The sequence below is a fragment of the Heptranchias perlo genome, chromosome 3 (genome assembly GCF_035084215.1).
Source record: "Heptranchias perlo isolate sHepPer1 chromosome 3, sHepPer1.hap1, whole genome shotgun sequence".
Lineage (NCBI taxonomy): Eukaryota > Metazoa > Chordata > Chondrichthyes > Hexanchiformes > Hexanchidae > Heptranchias > Heptranchias perlo.
This window is the reverse complement of record NC_090327.1, coordinates 60,605,343-60,618,242: the sequence shown is the minus strand read 5'-3', so window position 1 is coordinate 60,618,242 and position 12,900 is coordinate 60,605,343. Positions and strand designations below refer to the sequence as shown.

Genomic DNA, 12,900 nt, shown 5'->3' with positions numbered 1-12,900 from the left:
TTACAAACTTTAATCATTCTCTCTTCGTAAGGGATGAAGAACGGCAGAGGGTTTCTTTGGACATAGTGTACAAGATTATAGCAAAACTAAAGCCGACAGAACTTAAAGAGTTGCTTAGTCCAGTGACTGCCTTCGTTTCTCATCCATCTCCCATTTGCCGAGAGAGAATGTACGATACCCTGATGTGGATACATGATAATTACAGGTATGGAATTAATAACAAAACTGAATGCAAACTGACAAAGCTAGATGATTGCATAAGGACGGTCCACCTTTGCAGCAGTACTTTAGCCCCATTAATTGTTGTGAACCTAATTGACTGAAGGAAGTATTCTTTGGAGCATTATTGAAATTTGTTTTACTTCAGTTATTTCAAATATTTTTTTTGCACATTTGATTTTATAACAATGTAAATTATTCAGTGGTAGGTTGCACTTAAGTTAATTGTCCATTATTGTGTCCGTCCAAATAATAATCTTGATTAGTTTGTGCCCATTTTGCATTCCTTTCCCATTCAAGTCAGTATATGCAACCAAAAAATACATTTATACAACAAATTCATTTTTTTTAAAAACGCACAATTCTCAAATGTTCACTGAACTTACCTATACAATTGGTCATTTAACATTAGAAAAGCCTGCAAGAAGTTTCCCCCAACTAGGCCTGCTCCTCTCTCTCGACCCGCAGCTTGAGTTCTGCATCAGTGCTCGGGTTGGAAACTTGGGTGCTGGGAATTTCTATTTTACCTGTTTGTGTGTGTGTGAGAGAGGAAAAGATGAGTCATTGTATTTGAAGTTTTCGTCCTGCTCCTGTGGATCTGTGGAGACACAGATCAGATAGCCACAATTGCTGTGATTAGTGTAGACTGATAAAGCTCTAGGACCAAATGAGATCCCTGCTCAGATTTACAAGCGCATCTGTTAGCGGATAGTTTTTTTAAATTTATGATTAGTGATTTTGAAGAATAGATAGACTATGTAATGTTCTTGAAACGTTGAGGTCAATTGTTAATCGATTTAGTACGTAAGTAACACTTGAACTATAGTACTTACAACCACACCTGATGGTTGGGGTTTGAAACACGTTAACAGTTCTGAGCAAACATCAAAAGCAAGTCTAAAATTTTAAGAAAACCATGCAAGGATTAGGTTGGCGGATTACAATATGTAGTGTTTTTTTCAATAAGAAACGTCCAGCATGGATTAAGAAGGGGAATATCCAGCTTGACAAACCTCCTTGATGACTTTAAGGACTTTACAGATAAAGTAAATAGTGAAGCTCCATATGATGTACTTTATTTGGACTTTCTGAAAGGCAATGACAAGGTCCCACATGAAAGATCTTTAATAAAACTAAAAACTATGGAAATGTGGGTTAAAACATTGGACTGAACAGAAATTGGATAAAATATTAGAGAGTACCTATGAGAGGGTAAGGTGTTGAGTAGAACATTAGAGGGATCAGTGATTGGACCTATGTTTCTTATCAACATAAAAATGAAATGATTGCAGCAACTCATTTAAGCTTGTTAAATTTATAGATGACAGTAAAATAAGGAGAACAGTTGGGACAGAGAAAGCAGTAATTTGTAGATGGGGTGAGATTGCATGCAATTCCACAAATGGATGTAAAACATTAGCAAGATATGTATCCACTGAAGGTAGCAGACTTAACTTGGATTCTAAGAAAGGGACCTGGGAACGACAGTAGAATGGTGACTTCAATGTCGAGACGATGTGGAGCAGTAATTAGAAAAAGCAAAGAGAATGTTGGGATACATAGCCAGAACAGTGAGGTATAAGTGTACATAAGTTATGATACTTTATAATGCAGCCCACACCCTGAGTTAACAGAGTTCAAAAGGGCCATGCATGGAGAGGATGCAGAGAGTAACAACATGAATGAACCAAAGTGTAAAGCGAATGAGCTATCAGGAAAGATTAGAGAAGCTCAAGCTGATAAAGAGAGAGGGACCCGAGTGTGTAAAGGGGGCGAGGGAGGGACCCGAGTGTGTAAAGGGGGCAAGGGAGGGACCCAGTGTGCAAAGGGGGTGAGAGAGGGACCCGAGTGTGTAAAGGGGGCATGAGAGATGGGGGTAAGTTACAGATAAGTATTTAGTTTATTGGTTAGTGTTAAATTAGTGTAAGTATTTAGTTTATTGGTTAGTGTTTTTTTGGGGGTTAGAGTGTTAGTGTTTTAGTGTTAGCTAAACAATTAAATAACCTTAAAGCTAAAGAAACAGTTTTAAATAACTGTTAGCTAACATGGCAGGACAGCTGAGGTCCGTTGCATGCACATCTATGCCATGTGGGACCTCCAGAACCAGTCATGTGTCCTGAAAAAATCACGTGCAGGAAGTGCCGCCAACTGCTCGAGCTCGAGCTCAGAGTTGATGGACGGCTGGCATCACTATAGTGCATACAGGAAGCTGAGAGTTTCATAGCATGTTTTAGGTGGTGGTCACCCTGCAGCTAGAGAGAGTTCAGGAGGAGAGGGTGTGAATGACCACCAGGCAGACTGGGAGGAACAGGCAGGCAGTGCAGGAATCCCCTGGGAGTGTGGCACTCTCAAACTCAGTGTTGAATACCAGTGAGGGTGATGACACAGAAGCAAATCCACGGCACGTAGGAGACTCTGCTGATCAGGGGGGCACAAGAAAGTGTAGAAGTGCAGTTGTTGTGGGGGATTCGATAGTCAGAGGGATAGACAGGCATTTCTGCAACTGCAGACGTGAGCCCGAATGATGTGTTGCCTCCCTGGTGCCAGGGTAAAGGACATCACTGAACGGGTGCAGAACATTCTGCGAGGGGAAGGGGAACAACCAGAAGTCATGGTCCATGTTGGAGCCAATGACATAGTTAGGAAAAAGATTGAAGAACAGAACCTCAAAGGTGGTAATCTCTGGATTACCCCCGGTGCCATGTGCTGGTGGATACAGAAAATGGAAGATAGGGAGAACTTCAGATTCCTGGGGCATTGGGACCAGTTCAGGGGCAGGAGGGGACCTGTACAAACTAGATGGTTTGTACCTGAGCAGGACTAGGACCAATTTCCTCATGGGGAGGCACCAGGATGCAGCAGCAGAGAGGAGAGACAAGGTACATAGAAAACTAGCAGGGACAAACAGCAACAGAACAAAGAATAGTGTAGAAATAGCAGGAATTAGATGGAGGAAAAAAGCAAAGCTAACTAGCATGGTATTGGAATGCATGTCTGTTAATGCAAGGAGTGTTATAAATAAGGTTGACAAGCTATAGACACAAGTTGCCACGTGGGGTTATGATATAGTGGCTACAATGGAGACCTGGCTTAAACATGGGCAGAATGGAAACTAAACATTCCTGGCTACAATGTATTCAGGAGGGATAGGGAAGGAAAAAAGACAGGAGCTGGAGGGGGAGGGTGGGCAGTATTGATTGAGGATAATATTACAGTTCTACAAAGGGACTATATACTAGAGGGTTCAAAGGCTGAATCTATTTGGTTGAAATTCAGGAACAGAAAATGAGTTGTTACACTGCTGGGTGTTTACCACAGACCCCCAAATCGTGAGAAGGAGATAGAGGAGCAAATCTGTAGGCAAATTTCAGAGAAATATAGTATTAATAGAGCAGTAATTGTAGGGGAATAGTAGGGGACTCCAATTACCCTAATATAGCCAGAGGAAAAAACAGAGTAAAGGGCAAGGAGAGTGAAGAATTCCTAAAATGTGTACAGGAGAACTTTCTTAATCAGTATGTTTTTAGCCCAACGAGGAAGGAAGCAATGCTGGATCTAGTTCTGGGGAATGAAGTAGGGCAAGTACAGTGTGTTTCAGTGGGAGAACTTCTGGGTAATAGTAATCATAATATAATTAGGTTTAAAGTAGTTATGGAAAGGGACAAAGAAAAATCAATGGTGAAAATACCCAACTGGAAGAGAGACAATTTCAGTGATTTGAGAAAGGATCTAGCAGAGGTGGACTGGAAACAACGATTGGTCAGGAAAACAATAAATGAGCAATGGTAGGCCTTCAAGGCAGAGATAGTTTGGGTACCAACCAAGCATATTCCCATTAAGAGGAAAATTGGGGCATCCAAAGCTAGAGCTTCCTGGATGTCAAAGGATAAAGAGGTTAAAATGAAACAGAAAAAGGAGGTTTATGACTAATGTCAGGTACAGAATGCAGAGATTGCAGGGGGAAATTGAAAAAGGATATAAGGGCAAAGAGAGAGTATGAGAAAAGATTAGCGAGTAACATAAAAGGGAATGCAAAAATATTTTATAAACGTATAAAAAGTAAAAGGTGAGGCCGATTAAGGACAAAAAAGGAAATCTTCTGTGGAAGCAGAGGGCATGACATCTGTCTTCACATAAGAGGATGAAGTTAATGTTGCAGTGGGAGTGGGGGGAATAGAGATATTGGATAGGATAAAAATAGATAAATAGGTTGGCATCACTCAAAGTTAACAAGTCCCCTGGTCCAGGCAGGATGCATCCTAGGTTGCTGAGGGAAGCAAGGGTGGAGATAGCAGAAGCTGTGACCACAATCTTTAAATCCTCTGGATATGGGAGTAGTGCCAGAGGATTGGAGGATTGCAAATGTTACACCCCTGTTCAAAAAAGGGGAGAGGAATAAGCCTAGTAACTGCAGCCCAATCAGTCTGACGTCAGTGGTGGGAACACTACTAGAGACCATTGTCAAAGACAAAATTAATTCTCACTTGGAAAAGCATGGGTTAATAAGGGGCAGCCAACATGGATTTGTTAAAAGCAAATCGTGTCTGACTAACCTGATTAAGTTCTTTAATGAAGTAACAGAGATGGTTGATGAAGGTAGTGCAGTAGGTGTTGTATATATGGACTTTTAAAAGGCATTTGATAAAGTACCACATAACAGACTTATTCAGGAAATAGAAGCACATGAGATTAAAGGGATGGTGGTAACTTGGGTACGTAATTGACTATGGGATTGGAGGCAGAGAGTAGCGGTGAACGCATGTTTTTCTGACTGGAGAGAAGTGTACAGTGGGGTCCCCCAGGGATCGGTATTAGGACCATTGCTTTTCTTATATAAATGACCTGGACTTCGGTATATGTAGTACAATTTCGAAGTTTGCGGATGATACAAAACTTGGCAACGTAGTAACTGAAGAGAAGAAGGTTGAACAAAGATCTCATCATTGTATATAAAGCATTAAATGGTAAATAAATATATTGAACCCATAATAATATTTCAAGGTAAATCAGGCCCAATGGAACCAAAGGATATACATTTGAATTAATGAAAAGTAGATCCAAAACAGATATAATAGAAAACATATCTTTAATGTACCATTGGATGCTAGGGCTGGGTGAGTTACAGTATAAAATGGGTGAGTTTGATGTGTCAAAAGATCTTTTCTCATCCTTGACTTTTTCTTCTATACTAATCAGTAAACTAAAACTAGACTAAACCAGTCAGAAAGCTCATACATGAGACAAAAAAAAAGATAAATTCAAACTATGTATGTTCAAATGTACGAAGGAAGACAATTATTAGCTGAGAAAACTTACCCCCAAGTTTATTTTACGGAAAGTCAGCAGGAAAAAATGTTCCATTTATTAATGTTTTTTGAAGTGAATGTGCTAAATCTCCTTCCCTTTCTGCAGAGACCCAGAGAGTCAATCTGATCCTGACTCAAAAGAAATATACATGGCAGCAACAGATGTGTTACTTCAGGGACTGACTGATGAAAATCCTGCACTACAGTATGTAACTAATGAGTAATTTGTAAAACATTACCAAGAGTTCGATCATTCATAAATATTCAGTTCCTGTAGAATATTGTCATTTGACATTGATTACTTTTGGAATAGTGATTTTAAAAAAAGGAGATTTTTGATGTGCTTTCTTTTCAGATTGTATGTTAGAAACTTCTGGAGTCATGAAAATAGGCTTCCAACTGGCACCCTAGACAGAATGATGGCCATTCTTGGATCATTGTATTGCAACAAGATAGAGACCCAGTACCTCAGTATAGCCACGAATGTGCTGCTTGAAATGACGAGTCGCAGCCCTGACTACAGTCGAGAGATGTTTGAGTATCCCCTATCTGAATGCAAGTTTCAGGTAATACAAGAAGCTTGTTTGCTATGTTAGTTTAGCTTTTTGTCTGTTTTTCTAGATTCAGATGTAATTTAACCTTTTGAAGACTGCAAAATGTTAAATGCATTATTACTACTACAAAAACATTATAGACTTCAGAGTTCACAGAGACCTATTTCATAAGTTCTGATATAGAATAGAAATTTCAATTTTTTTATTTGTTGCAGGGCTGAGTGATGAAAGATAGAAAGTAGGAGCAGGAGTAGGCCATTCGGCCCTTCGAGCCTGCTCCGCCATTCAATATGATCATGGCTGATCCTCTATCTCAAGACCATATTCCCGCTCTCTCCCCATACCCCTTGATGCCTTTTGTGTCTAGAAATCTATTTAGCTCCTTCTTAAATATATTCAGTGACTTGGCCTCCACAGCCTTCTGTGGTAGAGAATGCCACAGGTTCACCACCCTCTTGAGTGAAGAAATTTCTCCTCATCTCAGTCCTAAATGTCCTACCCTGTATCCTGAGACTGTTAACCCTCGTTCTGGGCCCCCCCAGCTAGGGGAAACATCCTGCCTGCATCCAGTCTGTCCAGCCCTGTCAGAATTTTATGTGTTTCAATGAGATCCCCTCTCATTCTTCTAAACTCGAGTGAATATAGGCCGAGTCGACCCAATCTCTCCTCATATGACAGTCCTGCCATCCCAGGAATCAGTCTGGTGAACATTCGCTGCACTCCCTCTATGGCAAGTATATCCTTTCTTAGGTAAGTAGACCAAAACTGCACACAATACTCCAGGTGTGGTCTCACCAAGGCCCTGTATAACTGCAGTAAGACATCCTTGCTCAAATCCTCTTGCAATGAAGGCCAACGTACCATTTGCCTTCCTAACTGCTTGCTGCACCTGCATATTTGCTTTCAGTGACTGGTGTACAAGGGCACCCAGATCCCTTTGTACATCAACATTTCCCAATCTATCACCATTTAAATAATACTCTTGCCTTTCTGTTTTTTCTACCGAAGTGGATAACTTCACATTTATCCACATTATACTGCATCTGCCATCTATTTGCCCACTCACTCAATTTGTCTAAATTGCCTTGAAGCCTCTTTGCATCCTCCTCACAACTCACGATCCCACCTAGTTTTGTGTGGTCAGCAATCTTGGAAATATTACATCTGGCTCCCTCATCCAAATCATTGATATATATTGCGAATAGCTGGGGCCCAAGCACGGATCCCTGCGATACCCCACTAATCACCGCCTGCCACCCTGAAAAAGACCCATTTATTCCTACTCTCTGTTTCCTGTCTGTTAACCAATTTTCACAATTTTCAATCCGTGCCAGTATACTACCCCCAATCCCGTGTGCTTTAATTTTGCACACTAACCTCTTAAGTGGGACTTTATCAAAGGCCTTCCGAAAATCCAAATACACCACATCCACTGGTTCTCCCTTATCTATTCTACCAGTTACATCCTCAAAAAAACTCCAGTAGGTTTGTCAAACACGATTTCCCTTTCATAAATCCATGTTGACTTTGTCTAATCCCGTTAATATTTTCTAAGTGTCCTGTTATCACATCCTTTAGAATAGACTCTAGCATTTTCCCTACTACAGATGTTAGGCTAACCGGTTTGTAGTTCCCTGTTTTCTTTCTCCCTTTTTTAAATAGTGGGATTACATTTGCCACCCTCCATTCTGCAGGAACTGTTCCATAATCTACAGAATTTTGGAAGATGACAACTAATGCATCCACTATTTCCATGACTACCTCTTTTAGTACTCTGGGATGCTGATTATCAGGCCCTGGGGATTTATCGGCTTTCAGTCCCATTAATTTCTCCAGCACTTTTTTTTTACTAATACTAATTTCCTTTAATTCCTCCTTCTCACTAGACCCTTGGTTCCCTAGCATTTCTGGGAAGTTATTTGTGTCCTCTTCCATGAAGACAGAGCCAAAGTATTTGTTTAATTGCTCTGCCATATCCTTGTTCCCTATTATATATTCTCCTGTTTCTGACAGTAAGGGACCTACATTTGTCTTCACTAATCTTTTTCTTTTTACATACTTGTAGAAGCTTTTACAGTCCGCTTTTATGTTCCTTGCAAGTTTACTCTCATACTTTCTTTTTCCCCTCTTCATCAATCTCTTGGTACTTTTTTGCTGAATTCTAAACTGCTCCCAATCTTCAGGCTTGCTACTTTTTCTGGCAACTTTATATGACTCCTCTTTGGATCTAATATTATCCTTAATTTCTTTTGTTAGCCATGGTTGGGCCGCTTTACCTTTTGCGTTTTTACGCCAGAAAGGAATGTATAATTGTTGCAATTGATGCATTCGTTCCTTAAATGTTAGCCATTGCCTATCCATCGTCATGCCTTTTAATGAAGCTTCTCAATCTATCATAGCCAATTCACTCCTCATACCTTCATAGTTTCCTTTGTTTAGATCATCTCTCTGATCTTATTTACCCTATGCCAATTTGCTCGTGGTTCAGGTAATAACCCAGAGATTATTACCTTTGTGGTTCTGCTTTTTAATTTAGTCACTAGCTGCCTCAAACTTTCTCAGCAGAACCTTTTTCTTTGTCCTGTCTATGTCATTGGTACCTATGTGGACCACGACAACTGGATCCTCCTCCTCCCACTCCAAGTTCTCCACCATCCTGGAGGAGATGGCCTTAACCCTGACACCAGGTAGGCAACATAGCCTTCGGGACTCATGCTCCTGGCTGCAGAGAACAGTGTCTATCCCTTCAACTATACTGTCGCCTACTACAACCACCTTCCTTTTTACTCCCCCCACTTGAACGGCTTCCTGTACCACAGTGCTGAGGTCAGTTTGCTCGTCGTCCCCGCACTTGTCCACGAGGGTTGCAAGAACCTGAAATCTATTGTACAAGTGCAGGGACTGAGGCTCCTGCAATGCTACCTCCTGGATCCCTGTACCTGTCTCACTCGCAGTCACGCCCTCCTGTCCCTGACCACGTGTCAATTCTAAAGTATTTAATCTAAGGGGTGTGGCTGTCTCCTGGAGCAAAAGGTCCTGGTAGCTTTCTCCCTCCCTGATGTCTCACAGCTCGGACTCCAGCTCCTCAACACAGAGCCGAGGTTCCTCAAGCTGCAGACACTTACTGCAGATGTAGTCGCCCTGGACAAAAATGTCCACAAGCTCCCACATATTGCAGCAGCAACACATCTGTTCTCCCATTATTTTATTTATTTAATTAAGTAATTTAGTGTTAATCAAATTATTTACCTCATTTAATTTATTAGATTAATTAAATCAAGTTTAGTTTTTAAAATTTAGTCATATGCTATATGTTAACTTAAAACTTAGCCCACAGTCACTACCAATCACTTACCTTTCTCACCTGTGACGTCACACTTCAGATTTCTCTTGTTGCAGGTGTGCTGCTGTTTTTATCCCCACTCTCAGTCTTCTGCTGCTCAGGTCTGCCGCCGCTCTGCGGAAAAAGTTAGGAAAAGCAAGGCAAAGCAGCACCTCCTTCCCCCACTTCACCGAACTCCCACACCTACCAAACTCTCAAGTTGCTCGCACTGTGCCCGCTGCACTCAGGCTGGCAAGGCTGGATTTATTGGCCATCTCTTCATCATTTGCATACTGCTAATCAACTAGGTCTCTTTTTTGTGATGAGATCTAATTTGATTTTTCATAAAGTAAGGCTGGCAAAATTATTGGGTTCAGCTATTTTTTGCATTTCTTCTTACTGTCACCTTACAATAAACGTTACAACAGATCTTGTTTAGCCTGAGGAGCTCAGTGGGCCAGTTGCGCACCTTCCAAAAGCTTGCTTATAAAACCTGCTGTTAGCAATTAGTTAATGCCCTTCATTGATGCGTGCTTACAGAATGTTTTGCTGCTTATCCCGCTGGGTACATACAAAGTTATGGCACAGAAGCAGGTCATTCGGCCCATCGTGTTCATGCCGGCCGAAAAAGAGCTATCCAGCTTAATCCCACTTACCAGCACTTGGTCCGTAGCCCTGTAGGTTATGGCAATTCAAGTGCGCATCCATGTACTTTTTGAATGAGTTGAGGGTTTCTGCCTCTACCACCCTTTCAGGCAGTGAGTTCCAGACCCCCACCACCTGCTGGGTAAATTTTTTTTTTCTCAGCTCCCCTCTAATCCTTCTACCAATTACTTTAAATCCATGCCCCCCCCCCCACCCCGATTATTGACACGTCTGCAGTGCTCCTACAGTAATCATCCTACAACAGCGCAGCGCTCCCTCAGCCCTGACCCTCCGACCGCGCAGCGCTCCCTCAGCCCTGACCCTCCGACCGCGCAGCGCTCCCTCAGCCCTGACCCTCCGACCGCGCAGTGCTCCCTCAGCCCTGACCCTCCGACCGCGCAGTGCTCCCTCAGCCCTGACCCTCCGACCGCGCAGCGCTCCCTCAGCCCTGACCCTCCGACCGCGCAGCGCTCCCTCAGCCCTGCCTTATACATATAAGGATGATTTATATTTGCTCCTACAGCTTCTGCCCTTTTTTCTTTTAAACTGCTTTTTAAAATAGTCGTTGCTATAAGGCCGTGGAGGAACTGAGATCAAGATTTACGTTCATCTAATTTTTGCAAAGTGATATTTATTGCACTTCACTCATTGTTCTACAATCTGCACTTTTTTAGGATTATAGTATTGATTCAAGTTGGCATCAACGTAGTAGAATCCTTACTCCATTGTTTGTGGAAACTCAAGCTACGCAGAACAGCAGTAGAAGTCAATCACAAGAAGCATCTGTTACAGGTCAAAGGTCAATAGGTGGCCAAATTAGGGCCAGCCTAACCCATTATGAATTTACGCCAACTCAGAACCTTGGTATGTGCAACTCTGTTCATATTTTTAACTTTTGGTGACATTGTTTATATAACATTTTATCCTAGGGTACACTAGTGTAGTGGTTAAATTACTGGACTTGTAAGAAGCCTGGACTAATAATCCAGAGAATGAGAGTTCAAATCTTACTAGTTTGAGAATTTGAATTCAGTTTAAATAAAAAATCCAACTGGTTCATTAATGTTCTTAATGGCAGGGAAGAAAACCTGCCATCCTTATCCTGGTCTATAAGTGACTCCATTCCCACACCAACGTGGTTGACTTTTAACTGTTCTCTGAAGTGACCTAGGAAGCTACTCAATTGGCTCACAGCCACCTTCTCAGTTCAACTATGGATGGGCAATAAATGTCTGCCTTGCCAGTGACACCCACATCTCAAGAGTGAATATATTTTTAAAAAATATGTGCACAAAGGAATAATTTGTATATTTTGACATAATAGGAACAATAATCAGCGTAATTATTTTTCTTTGTTGACTGAATGAAAGAAAAATTCCATCATAGCATGAAAGTAGCCTCATTGGTTAGTTTATTAGTCTGATTGGCAATAAATCTTGTGGAAAATCCATAAATGGAGCAAAATAAATAACAAAATTGCAGGTATCAATTATGAACAGCAGTGTACCTAAAAACGGTGATTATAATAGACCAGTTGGCTGTTTGAGTGTTAGTAAGGCTCAAATCCCAGTGCCTTGGCTGCTTATATTTTAATTTGACCCAATAGACCCTAAAGAAAATTACTGACTTTTGGGATCTGAGTTCCTAAATTGCCAATAGTGGAATGAATGCTTTTTGACAAATGCCTAGATTCGTCAGACAATAGAAAATATTCTAAATATAAAGGGTGACTATTATGATTTTTTATTTATATTTGATGCCTGTTTCTAGGTGCACGGAACTTTAATTGGTTAACAGGAAGCAGTTTGGACACTTTTGCAGAATACTCCCTGACATCCTCAGAATCACTGTCCTCTTCATTACTTGTGTATTCTAAGCGGAGCGAGAGGCCACAGAGAGCAGCTATGAAACCTGTTGGTCCAGACTTTGGCAAGAAGAGGCTTGCTCTGCCAGGAGATGAGGTCAACAGTAAAACAAAAGGTAGTATTATTAATTACATTTAGTATTATTGTATTATAAATATCCACTTATGCACTTCACTCACTGAATCAACAACAACTTGCATTTATGTAGCGCCTTTAACGTAGTAAAACGTCCCAAGGTACTTCTCAGGAGCGTTATCAAACAAAATTTGACACCGAGCCAGTTAAGGAGATATTAGGACAGGTAAGGTAGGTTTTAAGGAGCGTCTTAAAGCGGAAGAGAGAGGTGGAGGGCTCTGGGAGGGAATTCCAGAGCTTAGGGCCTAGGCAGGAATGGCAGAGCGATTAAAATCAGGGATGTGCAAGAGGCCAGAATTGGAGGAGCGCAGAGAACTCGGAGGGTTGTAGGGCTGGAGGAGGTCACAGAGATAGGGAGGGGCAAGGCCATGGAGGGATTTGAAAACAAGGATGAGAATTTTATAATCGAGGCGTTGCTGGACCGAGAGCCAGTGTAGATCAGCAAGCACTGGGGTGATGGGAGAACGTGACTTGGTGTGAGTTAGAATACGGGCAGCAGAGTTTTGAATGAGCTCAAGTTTATGGAGAGTGAAAGCCAGGAGAGCATTGGAATAGTCAAGTCTAGAGGTAACAGAAGCATGGATGAGAGTTTCAGCAGCAGACGAGCTGAGGCACAGGCAGAGACTGGCGATGTTACGGACGTGGAAGTAGGCGGTCTTGGTGATGGAGCGGATATATGGCCAGAAGTTCATCTTGGGATCAAATAGGACGCCAAGGTTGCGAGTGGTCTGGTTCAGCCTCAGACATCTCGCACTGCCTGATCCAGAATCTACTTCTGACCAAGTACACTTTGCTGCATGCCCTAGCCTTTAAAAGTTGTACAAAATAAAAATTCAGTTAATCAATACAGCAAC

At 41.6% G+C, this 12,900-nt stretch overlaps 1 protein-coding gene across 2 annotated transcripts in view; it reads left to right on the top strand.

Annotated features, from left to right (window-relative positions):
• prkdc (protein kinase, DNA-activated, catalytic subunit) overlaps positions 1 to 12,900 on the top strand; it is a 253,759-nt gene that overhangs the window by 158,362 nt on the left and 82,497 nt on the right. For both annotated transcript variants that reach the window (XM_067979911.1, XM_067979910.1), the window contains exons 55-59: positions 32 to 205; positions 5,632 to 5,730; positions 5,881 to 6,091; positions 10,721 to 10,910; positions 11,817 to 12,026. In XM_067979911.1, the coding sequence (XP_067836012.1) occupies positions 32 to 205; positions 5,632 to 5,730; positions 5,881 to 6,091; positions 10,721 to 10,910; positions 11,817 to 12,026 (884 nt within the window). The remainder of the gene's footprint in view (positions 1 to 31; positions 206 to 5,631; positions 5,731 to 5,880; positions 6,092 to 10,720; positions 10,911 to 11,816; positions 12,027 to 12,900) is intronic.